The sequence below is a fragment of the Sturnus vulgaris genome, chromosome 38 (genome assembly GCF_052056855.1).
Source record: "Sturnus vulgaris isolate bStuVul1 chromosome 38, bStuVul1.hap1, whole genome shotgun sequence".
Taxonomy (NCBI): Eukaryota; Metazoa; Chordata; class Aves; order Passeriformes; family Sturnidae; genus Sturnus; species Sturnus vulgaris.
The window spans coordinates 199,108-224,214 of NC_142280.1; the positions used below are offsets into that span (position 1 = coordinate 199,108).

The 25,107-nt window shown below is 51.3% G+C and overlaps 1 protein-coding gene across 1 annotated transcript in view; it reads right to left on the reverse strand.

The window, feature by feature from the left end:
* The window catches only part of LOC106863906 (uncharacterized), a 51,757-nt gene that overhangs the window by 5,959 nt on the left and 20,691 nt on the right, over positions 1-25,107 (reverse strand). The window contains exon 5 of the mRNA XM_088155409.1: positions 18,823-19,470. Coding sequence (XP_088011535.1) covers positions 18,823-19,470 — 648 coding nt within the window. The remainder of the gene's footprint in view (positions 1-18,822; positions 19,471-25,107) is intronic.

Consider the following 25,107-nt stretch of genomic DNA (forward strand, 5'->3'; position numbering starts at 1 on the left):
AGTATTTTATTTTTCCACTTCTCTCCGAGGGAATATTTTTTCCCGAGCCGCCTGGGGGAGGGACGGCTTGAATCTGTTTCATAGAGGGACCCCATTCAGAGGTTTCCTCCCAAGTTTGCCCTAAACCAGGACAAATACTCTTTTGGCACCCAACGCATGGCGAGAAAGTGGAAAAGAAAACCTGCTCTGATTGCATTCTGGTTGGAGGGGTGGAGGCCTTTATGTATCCCTAGGCTTTTTTGAGGTTTTGATACCTTTCTGGTCCCTAGGGTTATTTTCTTATCCGGAGATGGCTCCAGTAATGTCCCTAACATGCACTTTTTTTCAGTAGACGAGCACGAATTAGAATAGCTGTTGTGTTGGGCTCAGTGATTATGATTTATAGAAAGTTTATAAAGCTACTGGAGTTTGTTCCAGGTATTTATGGTTTATGGTTTCTTCATCCTACCCTGCATCCCAGTTCCAATAGCATGTTTTGGGATTAGTCATTAGTAATTGCATCCAGTTTGTTAGAGAAGGAGCAGGGGATGAGGCTTTTCAGCCTTTCCTTTCCTTCTTCTCCCTTGAATCTGTTTAGACATTTTTTGAGAATGTTCAGTTTCTCCTGAATGTCAAGGATACCACTGTCCTGGTATTTCATCTGGTAAACTTCCTCTACACAGTCTGCAGCCTCTCTAGAATGAGGGCTGAGATGTCCAGAGGAGCTGATGGGACCCCTGACCCAGGAGTAGGCCCAGGCCTGGAAAATTCTGAGTGGGATGGGGAATGGGAGAGAATGGGCAGAACCCTGAAGAAATTTTCTGATCTCCCAGCCTGGGAATTTTCACACGAACAAATTGAGAACCCAGATGAGGTGGGGAAATATCTGGAAGAGAAGTGCCATGATGATTCTAATGAGAAAAAGATCATTGCAATAAGCTGGGCCCTGGCATATGCTTATCACACACTGCTAGATACTGTAGGGCAGGAGAGAGAGGCAGGGGGGCAGGGAGATAAATCAGCCAATACCCCAGTCACTCAGGCTGTAGCTAAACCAGACAGTAAGCCTAAGTCACTGGCAGTTGCTGTGGGAAGGAAGCACACCAGCAAAACTGATCGGCCAGTGGACGATGATGATCCAGGGGAAGGATTCTCAAAGTGAGCTCCTGGTACAAAATCAGAAGTCAGAACAACTGAGACAGGATCAGGAGCCAATATTGAGTCCTTATCCCTTAAAGACCTTCATGGCCTGAGAAAGGATCACACCCGATGACCTGATGAATCTATAATTAGCTGGCTAGTCTGTCTTTGGGATGCTGCAGGCGAGGCCACAATTCTGGATGGCACTGAAGCCAGGCATTTGGGATCCCTGTCACATGATCCCGTTATTGACCAAGGAATGATGAGGGGGGCTAATCCTCAGAGTCTCTGGGCACGGGTCCTGGGAAGTGTGGCATAAAGATATCTGTGTGCAGATGATCTCTATATGCAGCAAACCCAGTGGAAGACCACAGAACAAGGGATTCAACGCTTGAGAGAAATGGCAGTGGCAGAGATTGTTTTTTCAGATGACCTAATAACTAGGAATCCACACTTGGTACCATGTACACCCGTGATGTGGCAAAAACTTGTACGACTTGGGCCACAAGAATACGCTTCTGCTTTAGCAGCAATGAAGCTGGAGGAAAGGGAGGAGACCATGCTCGATATGGAGAAGAAGCTCCGAGCATATGCAGATGCCGTGCATGGCCCAACACATGCCAAAATCGCAGCTGTGGAAACACGTCGGCAGAAATTAGAAGATAAGATAGAGGAGAACCACAATAAACTCAAGGACGAGATGAAAGAGGGATTTCTCCAAATCTCGGCTGTACAGATCAAAAGTTCAGGCCCCAAACATAAACGTTCCCCAGATGGGGAGAGAAGACCCTTCTCACGAGCTGAGCTGTGGTCTTTGCTGCATGATTCTGGAGACAACATGAAGAAGTGGGATGGAAAATCTACTGTTGTTCTGGTAAAATGGGTGCTTGAATTGCAGGACAGCAAGATGCAGAGAGGGAGTTCCACCAAAAAAGGTGGAACTTCAACAAACTTCACCAAAAGGGAAGCAGCTCCAGTTGCCCGTAGCCAAACTGCCAGGTATGATGATGATGACACGTTCAATCCCCTTGAAGGAATCTCCAAGACATAAAAAAGGAAAAAAAGAATAACCAGGCTTAGAGGGGCCCTGCCTCTAGCCAGGTAGAGGCCAGGGAAATCCAGGTTTTTTGGACTGTGTGGATTCGTTGGCCTCACACATCAGAACCACGAAAATATGGGGCCTTGTTCCACCCTGGTTCACAGTGCACATTAATTCCATCAAGGCAAGGGGGGGCAGAATCTGTTTCTATTGCAAATGAGACCATGTGCATAAGTCAATAGTATGGGTTTAATGAAGAGTAAAGGAGAGGCAGAGAGAATGACAAAGAGAGAAAAATAGAAATGGAATAGAGGTGGGGGGAGAGAAAGAGAGTGACAGAGACAGGTTAAGTAGAAAACCTCACCACTCTGTGGATCCCAATGGCTTTCTGTGGATGCTCTACATCTCTGTCTTCTTGGTGCTCAGGGCCCCCCACAAACACGGAGTTCAGGGGGTCCATACACACTGGGGGCAGGTGGGAAGGCCCAGGTACCTCCCCTGGCAGGGACAAGTCTGACACAGGCTCTGGCAGCAGCCTCTGGCTCTGCTGCATCCCTTTGCATCAGGAGCAGTACTGTGCTGCAAGGCCTCAGCAGTGAGTCTGGGCAGAGCTTTGGGGCTCTTGGATGGATTCTGGCACCTCCTCAGCTGCTCCTCACGGGAATGTGCCGTGGATGTGGCCTTCCCGGGGTGGGGATTTTCCAGCGGACCCAGTTTGTGTGAGGGAGGATGGGCATGGGGCTGGCTGCTTTGCAGTTGGGGTTCACCTTTTCCTCCTCCATGTGTAATGTCGTCTGACGCACAGAGGTCCCGGGATCTGCTTCCTCCTGAGCCAGTGGCACTCCTGTGCCCCGTATATACCCCTGCAGGGCGGGGCTGTGCCATGTCACCAGGACAACAGAATGTCCAACAACACCAGGAACCCGATAGAACCCCCTTGTGTCACAAAGGGCCAAGGCCAGCACCCCTTCAGCAGCCCAAACCTCTGGAAGTGGCATGGAGCAGCACCCAGCCTGGAGGGCTTCTAGCCCCTTGTTCTGATCCACTGATGAAAATAATCAGAAATGACTCTGCCTCAATTAGGGTGCAAATGAGACCATGTGCCAAAGTCAATGGTATGGATTTTATTGAAGAGTAAAGGAGAGGTAGAAGGAATGACAAAGAGAGAAATAGAAATGGAATAGAGGTGGGGGGAGAGAAAGAGAGTGGCAGAGACAGATTAAGTAGAAAGCCTTACAACTCTGTGGATCCCAATGGCTTTCTGTGGATGCTCTACATCTCTGTCTTCTTGGTGCTCAAGGTCCCCCACAAACACGGAGTTCAGGGGGTCCATACACACTGGGGGCAGGTGGGAAGGCCCAGGTACCTCCCCTGGCAGGGACAAGTCTGACACAGGCTCTGGCAGCAGCCTCTGGCTCTGCTGCATCCCTTTGCATCAGGAGCAGTGCTCTGCTGCAAGGCCTCAGCAGTGAGTCTGGGCAGCGCTTTGGGGCTCTTGGATGGATTCTGGCACCTCCTCAGCTGCTCCTCACGGGAATGTGCCGTGGATGTGGCCTTCCCGGGGTGGGGATTTTCCAGCGGAGCCAGTTTGTGTGAGGGAGGATGGGTGTTCAGTGCCTGTGAGCAGAGGTTCCCCCACAGCCCCAGAACTCTCCTCCTCCCTGACTGGCTGTGGGCAGTGTGTGCAAACGTGGCCTCAGCAGATGAGCCTGTGGGCTATGGCCTCCCCCAGCCCCAGCCTGGCCCAAGCTGATTTTCAGGACAGCTGCTGGCTTTGCCTTGCTTTGGATACATTCTCCTGCCTCAGTCTTGTGTCCTTGTCCCTAGACCAGAGGCAATTGATCAATGGTGTCACTTTTATGGTACCTCAGGTGCTGTTAGGCCACTCAAGTCCCAGGCCAAAGCTGCAATCAGGTGAAGGAGGAGTGGGCTGGGGTGGTCTCAGCCTCTTTATTCAGTTTCGCCATAATGTGCAAATCTCCTTCCTGGCAGCGTTTAAGCCATTCCCCATAACATTTCCGTGTGTGACACCGCTGCTGTGTCCAGAGCCCTGTGAGGCTCAGTGGCCCAGGACAGACCCCCCGAGCCCCACGCTGCCAGGCCTGGCTTTGCAGGCTGGGCTGTGTGGGGCCAGAGGAATTGGCCGGATGGACGCAGGCAGGGAGTTGTGGTCAGCGGCTCCATGGGCGGCTGCAGGCCGGGGATGAGGGGTGTCCCTCAGGGAGGGCTCTGCCTCGGCCCCGCGGGGGCCCAATGCGAGGGTGAGGAGCTGGGGGGGGGCATGGGGGCGTTCGATCAATAGGGATGGCCCGGGGAGTGCTGAGAAGGGGGTGGTGAGTGGCGGGGAGGGAGGGGGTCCCATGGATTTGGGGGGAGTCTTGATGAGTGTGGGGGGAGTCCCATGGATTTTGGGGTCCTGGTGACGGGGGGGGAGCGGTGCGTGGGGGGGTCCCATGGATGGGGGAGGGGCGGTGAGTGAGGGGGGGGGGGGTCCTGGCGCGCTGGGGTGGTCCCAAGTATCCGAGGGGGTCCCAGCGCTTTGGGGGGGGAGTCGGTAAACGGGGGTGCAGTGAATAGGGGGAGCCCCGGTAAATTGGGGGGGTCCCTGGTGATAACCGGAGGAGGAGAGGGCGGGAAAGGGACTCCCCCCGGTGCTGGGGACACCCCGGTGCCCCCCCAGCTCACGCCCCCGCCCCCCCCCCCCCCCCATTCCCGCTCCTGTTCCCGGGAGGAAGTCAAAGGGGAGGGGCGGAATCCCCGGGATGGGCAGGGGGGGCACAAAGGGGGGTCCGGGCCCTGTGCACCGGAGGGTGGTCGGTACACGAGGGGGGGGGTCCAGTCCCGATGCCCTTTGATTCGTGAGGGGGTGTCCGGTGATTCCTGGGGAGGTCTCCGGTGGTCCTGGTGCATGACGGGGGGGTCCCGGTGACTCATGGAGGGGTCTCCGGTGATCTCGGTGCCCGAGGCTGGCGATGTTTGAGGTGGGGTCCGGCGGTCCCGGTGCACGATGAGGGGGTGTCACTGCTCGATGGGGGGGGGGGGAGTCCCGGTGCACGGTGACGGTGCTGATTGATGGGGGAGGTCCTCTGGTGGTCCCGGTGTCCGGTGATTGATGGAGGCGGTCTCTGGCGATTCCTCGGGAAAGGAGGGCAGCGGTCCGGTGATGCCGGTGCACGAGGAGGGGAGAGAGGAAACTCGAGGGTCCTGAGAGGGTCCCGGTGCACGAGGACGGTTAAATTCGGGAGTCCTGGTGCTCGGAGGGGGGGTCGGTTTCTGGTGTGTGACACAGAGAGAGACCCCGGTGACACTGGGGACCCTGGCACGGGGCTGGTGACACTCAGGGGCTCCGGGTGGCACAGAGACTCTCCCCAAATTCTCTGGCACGAGGACCTGGTGGCACGAGGGGCTTTCGGTGATACGAGGAGCTGGTGGCACTCCAGGGGCTCCTGGTGGCACAAGGAGCTGGGGGCACTTGAGGGGCTCTTGGTGACACAGGGCTCTCAGTGTCACTCGCAGGGCTCTCGGTGACACGAGGAATCCCCCCGTTCCTGCTGTTGGCACTCGAGGAGCTCTTGGTGACACTCGAAGGGCTCTCAATGACACGAGGGGCCCCCAAATTCCTCTCAGTGACACGAGGAGTCCCCAAATTCCTCTGGATGACACAAAGAGCCCCCCAAACTGGTCTGGGTGACACGAGGAGACGGTGGCACGAGAGGAGCCCTTTGCAGGTGGATCCGTCGCACGACACCCCCCCCCCCCGACATCCTCGCGCGGGACCCCCCACTCACCGCGAGCCCAAACCCCCCCCCCCCCCCCGCTCCTCACCCCGTGGGTCTCCGGGTGAGCCCGCCCCAGGTCCTCCCCTTTTCCCCCAGGACTGGGAAGGTTGGAGGGACTAAGTGGGGGGTGCAGGTGAGGGTTTTTTTCGGGGGGGTCCTTGCTCTTAGTCCCATTCTTCCTGCCAATCACCGGTTCTCACAACAAAACCCGCCTTCCCGACAGACAATTACAGGTCCTTGAAAGCAAAGCTGGACTAGCAGGAATGTTTTTACAGATCAAGATCTGATTTCTTAGGAGCATTAGTGTTAAATAAATGAAGATTTTCTCAAGAACTGTCCTAATGTTCCCACTGTTCTGGATTTGACTGGGCTTCATTTCTTCACAGAAAGTGGCACAGTGATGGGATTGGATGCAGGATAGGAATGCTGTGTATGGCAGGGAGAGAATTTGGTTATTGCTAAGCAAGGCTTGCCCTCCTCAAGGACTCTGCAGGGCCCTAGAAGCCACTCAATATCCCATGCTCTGCTGTCGAGGAGGTGACAAAGGGCCTGGAGGGAACATGTCCAGGACAGCCAAAAGGACTGGACAGAGGGATATTCTAGGTGCTGGGAGCACCTGGATGTTGGACCAGCCGGCTCCTGCTGCCTTTTGGTGGTGCCTGAGCAGGGCTGTGACGATGCCAGGACATCCTGCAGCGACATCTCCCCTGTCCGTCTGGGCGTGCGCTCGGTCCCAAAGCTCACCCTGATCCTGATCTCAATCTCACTCCATGTTGAGACACACTCACTCTCCTGGATTTAATCTCATCCCAGTGCCAGACTCATGCAGCCTCAGAGACAATCTCAAGGCCAGGCCTAAGGCAAATGACACAATTAGCCTTAACCTCAATTCCAGCTCTAATCTAAAACCCAGCTCTATCTGCAAAGCCCAGCCCAAATTCCTGCCTCCTGCCAAAAGCTCAACCCTAAACCAAATGCCACATTTATCTCTAAGCCCAAAGCCAGCCCCAGTTGCAACTCTAAGCCCAACCCCAATGGCAGTCTCAAGCCCTAAGTGCAGCTTTGAGCACCAGCCCACATCCAATGCCACCTTTAGCTTGAACTCTCAGACTCAGCCCCAATTCCTGCCCTAAGGCCAACACCGTTCTTGGACCTAAGCCCAATGGCAGCCTCAGTCACACTCCCTAGACCAAGCCTGACTCTAAGCTCAAGGCCACTGTAATAAATATATTAAAGTGTTGGCTTCAGTAATTGTTAGAGTGAATACTATGTGTTTTATAAGGTTGACTTTTGTGAAAGAAGTTTTGCTTAGAGATCTTTTAATGTGAATGTTGTGTTGTGATACCACTGTTGAGGAAGAGTTGTTGTAATGTTAACATTTAACCAATGAAGGAATCAAATCTGTTGAATGTATCGAAAAGTAACAAATGAGTAGGACTGGGCAAACTGCACATGCTTAAAAAAGGTGGGACGGGGAGGAACTATGTTAAAATGTTTGAATATGTATAACCTTTCCTAAATATGTATTAGGCTGATGCAATACGCAGGGGGTCAGGGGTAGTCTCTACCTCCACCGATTCAGGGGGACTGGCGCTGGCTCCATCCCCCTCTGATTTTGGGGGCTGGCACAGTCCTTGTTGTTACAGATGAGTAATGTGATGGTTGACTCTCACCATTAAATAATGAATATTGTGTGTATGTTAAGATAAGTTTTGTGGATGCATAATGATATTATTGTAATATATCCTCCCATAGACCTCTTTCCCCTCACCCTTGTATTGTTGTCACGACATGGCTTAGGTAGTCAGGGCATTTGTGGAGGGCCGGCTTGTTCCTACACCTGACCTCCAGTGCAGATGTAAGAAAGGAGTCTCCAGCAATGGACGGCAGAGAAGGAGTTCAGCGACAAGACTTTGGGAGGGCCCAGGGGCATAAAAGGCAGAACATCCATTCTGTAGGTGAGCACGTGGGGGTTTAGTCCTGTGCTCCCAGAGCTGATCTTTCTTTCTTCAGTCTTTTGTTGTATTTTTATGCTAAGCTTTAATAAACCTCTCAATTTTTTTAAAAAATGAGTGTTGTTTCTCACAAGTCCTTTATTATATTTTGTTAAGGTTTAATAAACCATTTAAATTTTACAAAGTGAGCATCGTTTCTCACACCCTACAGTGCCAGGGTAGGAGGTGCAGCTGGAAGGAGGGAGGAGTGGGGGAAACCTGGTTTGAAGAGTCTTCATTTACTTCTCACTATACTGCTCTGAGTTTTTGGAGTTTTCTGCCAGAAATCTCTCCCATCCCACACTCATCCACAGGGGTTTGGGGCAGTTTTCCCATTTTGGGGGAAATCAAAGCCATGCACTGATGCTCCTAATTAGGGGGTAGGAGAAGTGAGGCTCCAGGGCTTCCTGCTGAGTAGGTGCTGTTATAAATGAGAAACAACAGTCTCGATATTCAGCAAAATTTAGATTGCTTTATTTGATATAGACAGATCAAGCAGTGCTGGAGAAAGTGAGGAGTCACTGTCCATTCCACGTTCAGTCAAACCTTGGTTTGCAGCCTCTTCTTATTGTATTGTCTCTCGTTGTAATCAATAATTTTTATGGTTTTGCTGTCATAATTTTGCCAGGTAAGCAGTGGTGGTCGAATAAACATCCGTATTCAAATTCCCAAAGTCTCTGGGCAATCGTCAGTCTCACAGAAAGCCATCTGGTCTTTGTAGATAAACACCAGGAAAGTCTGGTTTTTGTACATAGGCAGCACTGATCAATCAAAGGCAGGAAGGACTATCAGGAAGTCTGATTTTGCCAGCTGGTAGTAGATAAATATTATTTGAAAAGCACAGTATTCATAACAAGGGGATTTAAAACAGAATGATTTAATAATATATTTTCTGTTATCTAGTGTCCATGCTGGACTTCAAACTTTAGTACTCTGGTTTATAAAAACCCCAATACTTTTATGATTACCACAAATCTTTTATCACTTATCACAGTGCCACCGAACACGCAGGGCTGGGAAAGGCGTTCCGGGAAGTGCGGAGAACTTCGTTTATGTTTCCAGGCCAATGGCGGCTCGGGGCCGGGCCCGTTCCAGGGCTGTTCCTCATCTCCGCCTTTGCCCTCACACAGCCCGGGGGACCCTGAGAGCGCGGGCCGAGGTTGGGCCGTGTGCAGAGCCCGCCCCTCGCTGCCATTGGCTGATTGTGCCAATGTCACTCCTGGTTCTCGCGCGCTGATTGGGCAGAGAAGCAAAGGCGCCATTGTGGCAGTTTTCCCTTTTTGTGGGGGAAATCAAAGCCATGCACTGATGCTCCTCATTAGGGGGTAGGAGAAGTGAGGTTCCAGGGCTTCCCGCTGAGCCGGAGCCAGCGAACACGCGGGGCTGGGAAAGGCGTGCCGGGAGGTGCGGAGAACTTCGTTTGTGTTTCCAGGCCAATGGCAGCTCGGGCCCGGGCCCGTTCCAGGGCTGCTCCTCATCTCCGCCTTTCCCCTCCCACAGCCCGGGGGGTCCTGAGAGCGCGGGCCGAGGGGGCGGCAGGGGGCTCTGGCGGGTTGGTTGTGCCGGTGCCGGCCCGTGTTGGCGCTGGGCTGAGGGCGCTGCGGGAGCGGCTGCCCGCCGTCTCCTTCCCGCTGGGGCCTCGGCAGGAGCCGGTGCCGGAGCAGCGCTGGCTCGTCCCGATGCCTGTGGGTAGCACAGAGGTGGCTTCCCTGTGCCCGGGGCTGTGCGGGAAAATTCCCGTGACCAGAGGTTTGTGTGCCCAAAGGAGACAGAGGAGTCCTGTAAAAGTGACTTTCTTCATGAACAAAACGATCGTCCATGCGGCATTCGCCATGCGGTCACTAAAACGCGGCCTGCTTTTTATCTTCATTTTCCCGGCTGCATCTCCCTTTCCCTTTTCCCAGTTCTGCATCAACTGACCACCTTTATCTTATTAAATCCTCAAATACTTGGGTTCCCAACTGATTTCTCTGAACAGTCACACGCCTGGCCCAAACCTAACTGACAATATAAAAGTAGGATTATTATGTAAAATTTTTCTAACGGTGTAATCTTGTCACTGAATCTGCAGGAAAAACAAAAACTGTCCAACAATATCTTTAGTGTTAAAGAGTCAAGGCATTACTTGATTGTGGTCAGGGTGTGCAACAGAAATAATTTCATCCACACATAGCCCGGGTGTGCAGAGAAAATCATTCCATGAGACGTAAATTTTACTAGATTTTTCCTAAACTTTTTGCAGTCTGAACCCATTGGAATCCATTGGTTTAATGTTGATTGCTTCCAAGTTGTGTAGTTCTTACTATTTTGTTTCCTATTGGACCCGGATTTCTCCTCTTGTGATGTTAATGAGGTCCTCACTCCTGGATTTCCTTCTCAGCCTTTTCCAGACCAGGTGTCTCCATTTATGCCGGGGGCAGTGTCTGGGGTGTTCCTTGATGTTTGCTGATGAATCCTTGATGTTTTGTTGAATGTCCTTCTCTTTGTGGGTATCTTCTGGGCTATTCCCAGGCTGCTGAGGTGGTCATTTCTGTTGAGTAGTCTAACATTCCTTAAAAAAAAAAAAAAAAACCTTTTAAAATTTCTTTCTCCGAGACAAGGGCAAACCAAGCCTGACTAGTAAAATGGAATGTAAAAAAAAATTATTTAAAGTTGGTATATTTTCCAGCAATCGAATCCCAGGCAGCCAAGTGTGTGAATGTAATTGAGAGGCAGAGTCCTGGGTGGATGTTGTGAACAGCAAAGTGCCAAGGCAGGCTCTGTGCCAGCCCAGCTTCCTGTGGGAGAGATTTCACAAGAGACAGGATTCTGGCCACAGACTGCTTGAAATATACATCCCTTATCTCCCCCCCGCACTAGGTGGAGAATTATCAGGGTAAGGAAATCCACAGATCAATTCCAAGGGAGATAACTGAATATCTGCCCTGGGTCTGGTTCTTATTCTTGCCCAAGCCAATGGCAAAAGCCGTAGCCATGGCATCTTGGTTTCTATCACCAGCTTCCAAAGGAGTTTCTTTATTTCCCCATTCCTTCTTTCTCCCTGACCTGAGCTCTGGGGATTCCAGGGTGTCATGATCTGCTGTTAATACAGAGCAGGGGTTGTGATGGTTCGTTTGATCTCAGAAGTGAAAACAGGTAAATAGCAGGGGACAAAAATCAGTTTATTCAACAACAGCAATGCATTTTTATTAAATGCCAAGAACTCAGTTGAGATAGAGGGGAGAGATATAGGAAACAAAGTATAGAGAGAAAAAGAGGGGGGATGGGAAAATAGCTACCAGCAGACGAGACGGACGTCCTCAAGGGCCAGCCAATATACAAGTCTTCATCTGTGGAAAGATCTCAAAGGGTCTTCTCCAGAGGGTTGCTTTTTTATAGCCCTTTTCCAAAGCAAGTGGTTTCTGGCCAAGGAGTAGGGAGATTTATGGACTATTGTGAGGGTTGCTCCAAGAAACAGGTATACAGAACCTGCCGCTCCAGCTAGTGCCTGCTCGAGAGCAGTGTACCATGAAGCACAGCGAGCACCTGCAAGCAGTGCCTTGGCAAGCATCCACCTTGGCCAGGCCAGAAAGCCATTGTCCAGAGTCAGCCCGGGTGGGGGTCCTCGGGGTCTTCTTGCGACAGTCGTGAGGCAAAAAACAAGGGCAACTTCGGACCGACCCTTACACAGGGGTTGTATTCCTAAAGCAGCCATAACCCCCTGAAGGATCTTTGCTGTAAAATGAGTTCCCCATCTGAGTCTGTTGCTTCCACAATCCCTTGTCTTGGAATTACGTGTTTTGGAATTACCTTCATAAGCGATCCAGATTGCTGAAGAAGTCAGAATTGCTTTTGGCACCCTGTTAGCTGCCATGCTGTCACCAGAAGATATCTGAGCCTTCCTGCTCAGGACATTTCAGTGCCAGGCTCTTCCAAGCACACCCAGCTCTGCCGGTTGAGCTGACCATGCAGGCGGTAACCTGAGCTTGGTCTAATTCCCTTTCCTTCATCAGAGCTTGTCTTGGAATTCTTTTCCCTTCTCCTGCCCTTGAAGAGCCATCCATAAACACATTTTGTCCCTCAGGCCAGGGAATTTCTCCTAAATCTCTCCCAGCCTGGCTCTGGAGCTCTGTCACTTGACTGCAGGCATGGGTTTCTTCTCAGCCCCCTGTCCAGGCTGTTCAAACAGGAGCCTGGGTTAAACCCTTCCCCTGTCCTCAATTCTAAATCCTCCTGTGCCACTGAACAAGTTTCATTCTGTAATCACCGAGCACTGCTCATCCACGTAGAGGCTCCTTTGGTTATCAAAGCTTTGACTTGGTGCCAGACTTGAACAACAGGAGATCTTCCTGCCATCAGTTTTTGGGCCTCAGGTCCCATTAAAGCTGTGGCTGCACAATTCTGCAGGCAATGAGGCCACTCTGGCCACCGGGCTAAACATTTTAGCACAAGAATTCCTTTGGCATGGCCCTGTTTAACATCCACATCCGATTCAAATTTTTTTTCCGAGTCTGGTAGAGCCATGGCTGCAGCATCAATCATTTGTTTATTTCATTTCCTTAAGTTTTGTTCCATTTCTTGTATCCATACCACAACATTGAGGCTATCTGGTGTTAAAAAGTGTTCTGGCTAGAACCAAGAATCCTCAATCCAGATCCTGCAATTTCCTAGTAATCCTCAGACTTCTTGCAACTCCTTTTTAGTCCTGGATTATTTCTGAGATTCCCTGGTCACTCTCTGGATCAATACACCAGAAACCTACCGTCAAAATATGTCCCAAATATTTGACCTTTTTCTCCACCATTTGCACTTTTTTTTTCAAATACTCAAAGATGCTTTTTAGCTTGAACATTCAGCCGTTTCACAGAGACTTCTTCTGCCCCTTCCTGTCCTCCTCATTGCAGCAAGTCATCCACATCCTGCATTAACCCTATCCCTGGGGGTGGGGTAAATTCATGTGATATTTTCTGCAAGGCTTGCCCAAATAAGGCTGGTGCTTCCGTGCATCCCTGAAGAAGGACCATCCATGTCTTTACCTTTTTCTCTTCTACCTCTTGTTCCCATTCAAAGGGTAAATCCAGTTTACCATCCTGTGTAAGTGGGCATCCCCAGAAAGCATCTGACATCAAGTACTGAATGGTGGCAGTGTGAGGAGGGAACCTGGTTGAATATGGTGTAAGGATGTGAGAGCCCCTGGGTGCTGGGGCCGCCTTAATATGCACGCCACTTTTGTATAGCTAGTGATATTCATGGCTCTGTTAAGTTTTTCGTCTTATTCTGGGAGTTCATGAATTGAGCAGGACCTTGGCTGAGCAGCAGTCTGTGTGGTCAATTAATGACATTTTCTGACCCTGATGGCTTCTGCTGTCCCTTCCTTATGTCCACGTCGCTGGCCCTATGTCCAAGCGGATTCGCAGCATGTGTTTGTAGAGACACTTTGCTGTTGTTCCTTGCATGGGGGTCCCCCGTTTTGGGGCCATCCCCCCTGGAGCAGGGTGTCCCGGCTTGGTGCAGCCCCGCCCCTCGGGCAGCGCTGAGCCAATGAGAGCGCGCGACGGTGATGACGCAGCAGTGTCCAGGCAGAGCCGCAGCTCCCAGCGTTGCCCACCTGGAGCCACCTGCGCCCGGCCCGGGCCCCAGCGCCCCCCGGCAGGGGAATTTGGGGAGGTGGGAGAGGGGGAGCGCCAAGGCCGGGCCCTCCCGCGCTGCGGCGGCGTCAGCGGCTGCAGTGGGGAGCGAGTGCGGGCGGGAGCGGCCGAGAGCCCAGCGCTGCCCCAGCCCGAGCTGCCCCAGCTCCATCGCTGCCCCTGCGCTGGGATGCTGTGGGTTTGGGGGAAAAGAGGGAGCCGGCAGTGGGTGCTGGGCCTGGGGGCAGCAGGAGAAGGGAAGGAGAAGCAGGGTTGAAGAACAAAATGGTCAAAGGATGCACGTGGAAGGAAAAGGTGGGATTGTGCAGGAGAAAGAGGAATAATGGGAGGAAGAGCAGTGTGAGGAAAAGTAGGGACACAGCAGGAGGGTCAGAAATGGGAAGCAGCACAATGTTCCACCCCTCCCTGTATCTGCAGCCTGTGCCCCAGCCCCAGGAGCGTTGCTCCCCCCACATGCAGCAGGTCACCGAAGATGATGATCCATGATTTTCACACTTCACTCAGAAGCTTGGTGTTTCTGAGCTTTTGCTGGCTAAATGTTTGTGCTTTTCTTTTTGGGGGGGCTGAATCTTTATATTTTGGAGGGGATTTGGGCTGAAACTTGCTTTTTGGGGAGTTTTTGATCTATGTCTTGATGTTTGGATAATTTTGGGGCTGAATCGTTGTGTTTTGGAGATTCTTATAAACACAAGATGCCCAATGACTTCCTGATACGAACTTTGGCAGGAGTAACCTCCATCCCAAGGTGCTGTCTTGTGTTTTCCCTCAAACCAGGATTTGTCATTCCCATGGCATGGGTGGATGGAGGTGGAGGAAAAGCCCCAGAGATCTCTCATGAGGAAGGGCTGCAAACCCAGCCCAGGGAGCTGTGAAGAGGAAAGACCCTCCCTGAGCCGGGAGATCCAGGCGGAGCTCAGAGCTGGTAGAGAAGCCTCATGGAGGGGAGAAGCCCCACAAGTGCTTGGAATGTGGGAAGGGTTTCAACTACAGCTCTGAGCTGATACGACACCAGAGGATCCACACTGGGGAGAAGCCCTATGAGTGCAGGGAATGTGGGAAGAGCTTCAGGATGATCTCTGGTCTGATGCAGCACCAGAGGATCCACACTGGGGAAAAACCCTGTGAGTGTGCGAAATGCAGGAAGAGCTTCAGCACTATTTCTAATCTGATGCAGCACCAGGTGATCCACACAGGAGAACGGCCCTACACCTGCTTGGAATGTGGGAAGAACTTCGGGTGGAGCTCTGATCTGAGAAGACACCAGCGCATCCACACTGGGGAGAGGCCCTACGAGTGTCCCAAGTGTGGGAAGAGGTTTCAGACCAGCTCCAGTCTCCTCTTGCATGAGCGGATTCACACAGAAGAGAGGCCCTTTAGCTGCCCCGACTGCGGGAAGGGATTCAAACGAAACTGGGCCCTCACTGTCCACCGGCGCATCCACACCGGGGAGAGGCCCTACGAGTGTCCTGAGTGTGGGAAGAGCTTCTCACAGAGCTCTAACTTGACCCGACACCAACGGAGTCACCACTAAGGGAAGCCCTGTGAGTGCCCCGAGTGTGGGAAGAGCTTCATGCTCTGCTCCAGCTCCATCCTCCATGGGAGGATCGGTGTTGGAGGATCCCCAGTGACCCCCGTTGAGCAGAGCCCTGCTGATCCGTGGTCCTGGTGATCCCTGTTGGGAAGACACCTGGCTGGGGGTCTCTGCATCATCCTGTCTCCCTGTGGGCACCTGGATGAACACAGGGGCAGGAACGTCTATCGGGACCCAAACTGACACTGGGAATTCCTTGGGGAGAGTGAATTTGTTGGCTTTCAACCCTAGGAAATCTTCTTTGTTCAATCCTATCTTCTGGTGGCATCCATGAATACTGAATGGTCTTGAAGGTCCTTTCCAACATCAATGATCTCGCAATTTTGATTTTTTATTACTAAAGGGTGTCTTCCGCAGCCAAATTGTGATGAACTGGGGCAAAGACCAGGATTTTGGAGACAGTGGGGTGGAAACCCCTCCAGAAAATGTTCTTCCTTCCCACCTAAGCACATGGATCCTCAGCCAGCACGGACACAGATAGCCTTTTCTTTTGGCCTTGATTTGCTTTTCATTTCTCTCCATCCCTTTAAAACATCCAACACTGGGTTGAAAATAAAGACACTGAACTGAGACATGGGTGGGGACATGCGGGGACAATGACATGGTGGGGACACAGCCATGGGTGAGGACATGGTGGGACATGGCCAGTGACATGTGGGGACACAGCCACGGCCGGTGCCATGGGGGGAACTTGCAGGGGCTGTGGGGGATGCTGGCTTGGAGGAAGTTGAGGGTTCCTGGCAGGGACTTGGGGCTTGCTGAGGCCTTTGGGGACCCCAGGCCGAGCAGCTCCAGCTGCGCTGGGAGACCCTGGTGGAGGTTCTGGGGCAGCTGCTCAAGGACCCCCTGCCCTGGAGCCCCAGCCGGGCATTGGGCTCCTGGAAGGGAATGAACGTCCTTGTCCCCAGCAGGACAGATTTCTTATTTCTTGCAGGTGCAAATGTTTCTCTTACCAGAATAGCTTGTTGTGTTAATTGTTTTCATGCTTAAGATTGTTTTCACATGGGAACAAGCAAGTTACTTAGCTGCACATAGAAGAAGTAACAGGCTGGATATTAATTTAGCAGAGCGTAAGACCAGATTTTATGAAGACTTCCTTTCATAATTTATCTACCTGACTGCAACATCTCACCCTTTTTCATTAATTCAAAGAAGGCTCATATGTTCTGATGATAAAATAGCTCTCTCTTGTGAGGGTGTTATCTCATTAAGATTATCATTGGTTATCTGTTAGATATGGGATAAGATACATAAAAGACCGATTACGATCAACAAAACTTAGCAAATTTTATCATGTCATTGACAGAGGGTTTCACAGCATGAGAAAACAAAATAATAATGTCCAGTTTGTCCTAGGGAAATGGAAATAAATGACCATTGTTTTAAAGTTCAAATAGTCCATTAGCTGGAAATGTTCATCTTTGACATCACTGAATGTGCTCTTGGATCCTGGAACAGGGAATAACTGAAGAAGGTTAGTAGGAACACTATATCATGATGATGACCTAAGGCTTTTGTTGGCAATTTGACTGTAAATTTCCAGACACAGCTATGTCTTGGCTGTCCTGCTTCTGGTTTTGTTCTGGCCACGAAGGCTGCATGGTGATTAGGTTCTTTTTCTTCTCACTGGGCTTCATTTTCTTGGAGGCAATTGACGTTTGGCTGAATAAACAGGTGACTACTTTGAATTTGTTGATGATAAAAACACACCCATACCTTCTCCTCAAGTTAATGATTTAATTAGTCTTTGTAAATTCAATTGATGAGCCTTACCTAAAAATATTTTCCCTTTTTTTGTATAAATATTGCATTATTCATATTGCCTTAGGAATTAATTTCCCCTTCTTTGTTTTAAAAACAGCATGCGTGACTCTTGCCAGGAACATGAAGGGAACATCAAAACAAAACAATATATATAGCAAAACCAAAAACTTACAGCAATCGGGAATAATTCAGATACAACAATGCAAAACATTTCTGATAACAGACATAATTAGTAACACATGTGAAATTACAGGATTACCAATCACTACAACATTGTACCATCATCCCAGTGTCTGCAACAGCTGATAAGCCTCAAATCAGTGAAGAAGTGGATAGTCATCACCGGAAAATGATTTGGGACGAAATGAGCGCACAGCCGCCTGTGGCTGCAGTGCAGAGGCAGCTCCAAAGTCGGGCAGCAGACGGCGGGGGGGGAGCTCCGGGCCCCGCGGGGAGAACGGGAGCCTGAGCCGGCGACGCTGAGCAGCGGCGGCTGCAGCCACCCGAAAGGGGGGTGGGAAAGCGCCGCAGCGGGGAACGGGGGGGCTGTGCTACCCCCTGAGCCGGGGCCTGAATCCTTAAAAACCGGAATAATCACGGACAGAGACCCTCTAACTACTTAAAGTTACAAAGTGGTCTGTTTATTCACCGGCACGGGAGTCACCTCCGAAAGGCGTTACCGCACCGAACAAGGTTCTTTGCCCTCTATTTATTGCCCAAGATCTTACATACAATACATGTGCATAACCCCAGCACCTCCCATCCCATATTAAAATGAGCCCATTAGTCCTTCATGCGTGCACAGTTCTTCTCTTGAATTGGGTCGGTGGTCTCGAAGGATGAAGTCAGGAGAGTCTTCATCAGGTCTCAGTGACCCTCTGGAGCAATCCAAGGCCTCGTGCTTTGTGATTGATTAACGGTTTATTATTTTACGTTCTTCTATACATAAATTCATAATAGCAGATAATTATACCAATTACCTCTAGCCTAAGCATCTAGTAATTATTAACTTAGCATTTACCTACCAAACTTATATCTTGGTCATGGAAACTACTTTTACCCTTAGCAAAAATCTTAACTTTTTAAAACCATGATTCACCCCCTTTCTCTCTCTCTCTCCCTCTCTTTAACTCTCCTTCTATCACAAAAACCGAGTTACTGGCCCTCAATTAAGTGAAATTTTTTTTTTAGCAAACTGATTTGTCCTTCTGTTGTTGTCTTTTGCACCTCTGAGATCAAAACGAACCATCACGACTCCCGCCTCTATTAACAGCTGATCGGGACATGTTCCCGCCCCTCCCGCTCACCCAAGAGCTCCGCAACCCCAGCCCGGGGGGGCTCCCAGTGGCACCAGTAGGGCCCCAGCTGCCGCCACACGCCCCATGGCCAGCGCCGGGCAGGGTCTGATACCTCCCCCCTCCCCAAATTCTCCTGGCGGGGGGCGCTGGGGGCGGGGCGCGGGTGGAGTCCAGGTGAGGAGCTCTGGGCGATCTGGGACTGCCTGAGGACTCATCAGCGCCGCGCGCTCTGATTGGCTCAATTATTTTGGTGCCTTCTCTGATTGGCTGAGGAGAGGACCGGGAGTTGAGAGAAGCAATGGGAGAGATCCCACCCCGAACACCTGCATGGGAACAACAGACCCAGCCTGGGCACAGCGAGGGAATTTATTACCAACCAAATCACAGCAGCAAAAGGAGAAGGGAGAGAAATCTCTCCAACCCCTTCCCCCAGCCCAACACGGATCACCAGGACCACGGATCACCAGGGCTCTGCCCAACGGCGGTCACTGGGGATCATCCAACACCGATCCTCCCATGGGGGATGGAGCTGGAGCAGAGCATGAAGCTCTTCCCATACTCGGGGCACCCACAGAGCTTCCCTTAGTGGTGCCTCCGTTGGTGTCGGGTCAAATGAGAGCTCTTTGAGAAGCTCTTCCCACACTCAGGACACTCGTAGGGCCTCTCCCCGGTGTGGATGCGCCGGTGGACAGTGAGGGCCCAGTTTCGTTTGAATCCCTTCCCGCAGTCGGGGCAGCTAAAGGGCCTCTCTTCTGTGTGAATCCGCTCATGCAAGAGAAGACTGGAGCTGGTCTGAAACCTCTTCCCACACTTGGGACACTCGTAGGGCCTCTCCCCAGTGTGGATGCGCTGGTGTCTTCTCAGATCAGAGCTCCACCCGAAGTTCTTCCCACATTCCAAGCAGGTGTAGGGCCGTTCTCCAGTGTGAAAAACCTGGTGCTGCGTAAGACTGGAGCTGTTACCGAAGCTCTTCCCACATTCCTCACACTCGTAGGGCCTCTCCCCAGTGTGGATAACATAGTGCCGGATCATCTGGAAGCTGTCTCTGAATACCATCCCACATTTGCTACACTCGTAGGGCTTTTGATCAGTGTGGATCCTCTGATGCCGGATCAGGCTGGAGCTGTAGCTGAAACTCCTCCCACATTCCCCGCACTCATAGGGCTTCTCCCCAGTGTGGATCCTCTGGTGCCGGATGAACTCGGAGCTCCAGCTGAAATCTTTCCCACATTCCAAGCACTTGTGGGGCTTCTCCCCTCCATGAGGCTTCTCCACCAGCTCTGAGCTCCGCCTGGATCTCCGGCCGCCTTCCCGGCTCAGGGAGGGTCTTTCCTCCTCGTAGCTCCCTGGGCTTGGTTTGCAGCCCCTCCTCATGAGAGATCTCTGGGGATCTTCCGCCTCCTCCATCCCCCCACGCCTTAGGAATGAAAAATCCTGGTTTGGGGAAAAAACAAGAGAGCTTCATTAACAGGGGGTTCCTCCTTGACCAAGTGCAACTCACGAAGACATTGGGCGTCTTGTGTCTGCAAGAACCTCCCAAACACGAAGATTCAAGCAAAAAACCCTCCAAACATAACAACACAAATCAAAAATTCCCCAAAGAGAAAGATTCAGCCAAAACCTCCTGCAAAATATAAATATTCACGCCCAGTTAAAAACCAAAGCACCAATATTTAGCCCAATAAAATTCAGAAACACGAAGAGTCACACCTGTGAAAATCGTGGATTACCCTCTCCAGTCACCTGCTGCATGTGGGGAGTGCAACGCTCCTGGGTCTGGGGCACAGGCTGCGGATACAGAGAGGGTTGAAACCTTGTGCTGCTTCCAGTCTCTGCTCCTTCTCCTCCCCCTGTGTTCCTACTCTTCCTCACACTGCTCTTCCTCCTACTATTCTCCGCCTCCTGCACAATCCCACCTTTTCCTTCCACGTGCATCCTTTGACCATTTTGTTCTTCAACCCTGCTTCTCCTTCCCTTCTCCTGCTGCCCCCAGGCCCAGCACCCACTGCCGGCTCCCTCTTTTCCCCCAAACCCACAGCATCCCAGCGCAGGGGCAGCGATGGAGCTGGGGCAGCTCGGGCTGGGGCAGCGCTGGGCTCTCGGCCGCTCCCGCCCGCACTCGCTCCCCACTGCAGCCGCTGCCGCCGCCGCAGCGCGGGAGGGCCCGGCCTTGGCGCTCCCCCTCTCCCACCTCCCCAAATTCCCCTGCCGGGGGGCGCTGGGGCCCGGGCCGGGCGCAGGTGGCTCCAGGTGGGCAACGCTGGGAGCTGCGGCTCTGCCTGGACACTGCTGCGTCATCACCGTCGCGCGCTCTCATTGGCTCAGCGCTGCCCGAGGGGCGGGGCTGCACCAAGCCGGCACACCCTGCTCCAGGGGGGATGGCCCCAAAACGGGGGAACCCCCATGCAAGGAACAACAGCAAAATGTCTCTACAAACACATGCTGCGAATCCGCTTGGACATAGGGCCAGCGACGTGGACATAAGGAAGGGACAGCAGAAGCCATCAGGGTCAGAAAATGTCATTAATTGACCACACAGACTGCTGCTCAGCCAAGGTCCTGCTCAATTCATGAACTCCCAGAATAAGACGAAAAACTTAACAGAGCCATGAATATCACTAGCTATACAAAAGTGGCGTGCATATTAAGGCGGCCCCAGCACCCAGGGGCTCTCACATCCTTACACCATATTCAACCAGGTTCCCTCCTCACACTGCCACCATTCAGTACTTGATGTCAGATGCTTTCTGGGGATGCCCACTTACACAGGATGGTAAACTGGATTTACCCTTTGAATGGGAACAAGAGGTAGAAGAGAAAAAGGTAAAGACATGGATGGTCCTTCTTCAGGGATGCACGGAAGCACCAGCCTTATTTGGGCAAGCCTTGCAGAAAATATCACATGAATTTACCCCACCCCCAGGGATAGGGTTAATGCAGGATGTGGATGACTTGCTGCAATGAGGAGGACAGGAAGGGGCAGAAGAAGTCTCTGTGAAACGGCTGAATGTTCAAGCTAAAAAGCATCTTTGAGTATTTGAAAAAAAAAGTGCAAATGGTGGAGAAAAAGGTCAAATATTTGGGACATATTTTGACGGTAGGTTTCTGGTGTATTGATCCAGAGAGTGACCAGGGAATCTCAGAAATAATCCAGGACTAAAAAGGAGTTGCAAGAAGTCTGAGGATTACTAGGAAATTGCAGGATCTGGATTGAGGATTCTTGGTTCTAGCCAGAACACTTTTTAACACCAGATAGCCTCAATGTTGTGGTATGGATACAAGAAATGGAACAAAACTTAAGGAAATGAAATAAACAAATGATTGATGCTGCAGCCATGGCTCTACCAGACTCGGAAAAAAAATTTGAATCGGATGTGGATGTTAAACAGGGCCATGCCAAAGGAATTCTTGTGCTAAAATGTTTAGCCCGGTGGCCAGAGTGGCCTCATTGCCTGCAGAATTGTGCAGCCACAGCTTTAATGGGACCTGAGGCCCAAAAACTGATGGCAGGAAGATCTCCTGTTGTTCAAGTCTGGCACCAAGTCAAAGCTTTGATAACCAAAGGAGCCTCTACGTGGATGAGCAGTGCTCGGTGATTACAGAATGAAACTTGTTCAGTGGCACAGGAGGATTTAGAATTGAGGACAGGGGAAGGGTTTAACCCAGGCTCCTGTTTGAACAGCCTGGACAGGGGGCTGAGAAGAAACCCATGCCTGCAGTCAAGTGACAGAGCTCCAGAGCCAGGCTGGGAGAGATTTAGGAGAAATTCCCTGGCCTGAGGGACAAAATGTGTTTATGGATGGCTCTTCAAGGGCAGGAGAAGGGAAAAGAATTCCAAGACAAGCTCTGATGAAGGAAAGGGAATTAGACCAAGCTCAGGTTACCGCCTGCATGGTCAGCTCAACCGGCAGAGCTGGGTGTGCTTGGAAGAGCCTGGCACTGAAATGTCCTGAGCAGGAAGGCTCAGATATCTTCTGGTGACAGCATGGCAGCTAACAGGGTGCCAAAAGCAATTCTGACTTCTTCAGCAATCTGGATCGCTTATGAAGGTAATTCCAAAACACGTAATTCCAAGACAAGGGATTGTGGAAGCAACAGACTCAGATGGGGAACTCATTTTACAGCAAAGATCCTTCAGGGGGTTATGGCTGCTTTAGGAATACAACCCCTGTGTAAGGGTCGGTCCGAAGTTGCCCTTGTTTTTTGCCTCACGACTGTCGCAAGAAGACCCCGAGGACCCCCACCCGGGCTGACTCTGGACAATGGCTTTCTGGCCTGGCCAAGGTGGATGCTTGCCAAGGCACTGCTTGCAGGTGCTCGCTGTGCTTCATGGTACACTGCTCTCGAGCAGGCACTAGCTGGAGCGGCAGGTTCTGTATACCTGTTTCTTGGAGCAACCCTCACAATAGTCCATAAATCTCCCTACTCCTTGGCCAGAAACCACTTGCTTTGGAAAAGGGCTATAAAAAAGCAACCCTCTGGAGAAGACCCTTTGAGATCTTTCCACAGATGAAGACTTGTATATTGGCTGGCCCTTGAGGACGTCCGTCTCGTCTGCTGGTAGCTATTTTCCCATCCCCCCTCTTTTTCTCTCTATACTTTGTTTCCTATATCTCTCCCCTCTATCTCAACTGAGTTCTTGGCATTTAATAAAAATGCATTGCTGTTGTTGAATAAACTGATTTTTGTCCCCTGCTATTTACCTGTTTTCACTTCTGAGATCAAACGAACCATCACAACCCCTGCTCTGTATTAACAGCAGATCATGACACCCTGGAATCCCCAGAGCTCAGGTCAGGGAGAAAGAAGGAATGGGGAAATAAAGAAACTCCTTTGGAAGCTGGTGATAGAAACCAAGATGCCATGGCTACGGCTTTTGCCATTGGCTTGGGCAAGAATAAGAACCAGACCCAGGGCAGATATTCAGTTATCTCCCTTGGAATTGATCTGTGGATTTCCTTACCCTGATAATTCTCCACCTAGTGCGGGGGGGAGATAAGGGATGTATATTTCAAGCAGTCTGTGGCCAGAATCCTGTCTCTTGTGAAATCTCTCCCACAGGAAGCTGGGCTGGCACAGAGCCTGCCTTGGCACTTTGCTGTTCACAACATCCACCCAGGACTCTGCCTCTCAATTACATTCACACACTTGGCTGCCTGGGATTCGATTGCTGGAAAATATACCAACTTTAAATAATTTTTTTTTACATTCCATTTTACTAGTCAGGCTTGGTTTGCCCTTGTCTCGGAGAAAGAAATTTTAAAAGGTTTTTTTTTTTTTTTTTAAGGAATGTTAGACTACTCAACAGAAATGACCACCTCAGCAGCCTGGGAATAGCCCAGAAGATACCCACAAAGAGAAGGACATTCAACAAAACATCAAGGATTCATCAGCAAACATCAAGGAACACCCCAGACACTGCCCCCGGCATAAATGGAGACACCTGGTCTGGAAAAGGCTGAGAAGGAAATCCAGGAGTGAGGACCTCATTAACATCACAAGAGGAGAAATCCGGGTCCAATAGGAAACAAAATAGTAAGAACTACACAACTTGGAAGCAATCAACATTAAACCAATGGATTCCAATGGGTTCAGACTGCAAAAAGTTTAGGAAAAATCTAGTAAAATTTACGTCTCATGGAATGATTTTCTCTGCACACCCGGGCTATGTGTGGATGAAATTATTTCTGTTGCACACCCTGACCACAATCAAGTAATGCCTTGACTCTTTAACACTAAAGATATTGTTGGACAGTTTTTGTTTTTCCTGCAGATTCAGTGACAAGATTACACCGTTAGAAAAATTTTACATAATAATCCTACTTTTATATTGTCAGTTAGGTTTGGGCCAGGCGTGTGACTGTTCAGAGAAATCAGTTGGGAACCCAAGTATTTGAGGATTTAATAAGATAAAGGTGGTCAGTTGATGCAGAACTGGGAAAAGGGAAAGGGAGATGCAGCCGGGAAAATGAAGATAAAAAGCAGGCCGCGTTTTAGTGACCGCATGGCGAATGCCGCATGGACGATCGTTTTGTTCATGAAGAAAGTCACTTTTACAGGACTCCTCTGTCTCCTTTGGGCACACAAACCTCTGGTCACGGGAATTTTCCCGCACAGCCCCGGGCACAGGGAAGCCACCTCTGTGCTACCCACAGGCATCGGGACGAGCCAGCGCTGCTCCGGCACCGGCTCCTGCCGAGGCCCCAGCGGGAAGGAGACGGCGGGCAGCCGCTCCCGCAGCGCCCTCAGCCCAGCGCCAACACGGGCCGGCACCGGCACAACCAACCCGCCAGAGCCCCCTGCCGCCCCCTCGGCCCGCGCTCTCAGGACCCCCCGGGCTGTGGGAGGGGAAAGGCGGAGATGAGGAGCAGCCCTGGAACGGGCCCGGGCCCGAGCTGCCATTGGCCTGGAAACACAAACGAAGTTCTCCGCACCTCCCGGCACGCCTTTCCCAGCCCCGCGTGTTCGCTGGCTCCGCCTCAGCGGGAAGCCCTGGAACCTCACTTCTCCTACCCCCTAATGAGGAGCATCAGTGCATGGCTTTGATTTCCCCCACAAAAAGGGAAAACTGCCACAATGGCGCCTTTGCTTCTCTGCCCAATCAGCGCGCGAGAACCAGGAGTGACATTGGCACAATCAGCCAATGGCAGCGAGGGGCGGGCTCTGCACACGGCCCAACCTCGGCCCGCGCTCTCAGGGTCCCCCGGGCTGTGTGAGGGCAAAGGCGGAGATGAGGAACAGCCCTGGAACGGGCCCGGCCCCGAGCCGCCATTGGCCTGGAAACATAAACGAAGTTCTCCGCACTTCCCGGAACGCCTTTCCCAGCCCTGCGTGTTCGGTGGCACTGTGATAAGTGATAAAAGATTTGTGGTAATCATAAAAGTATTGGGGTTTTT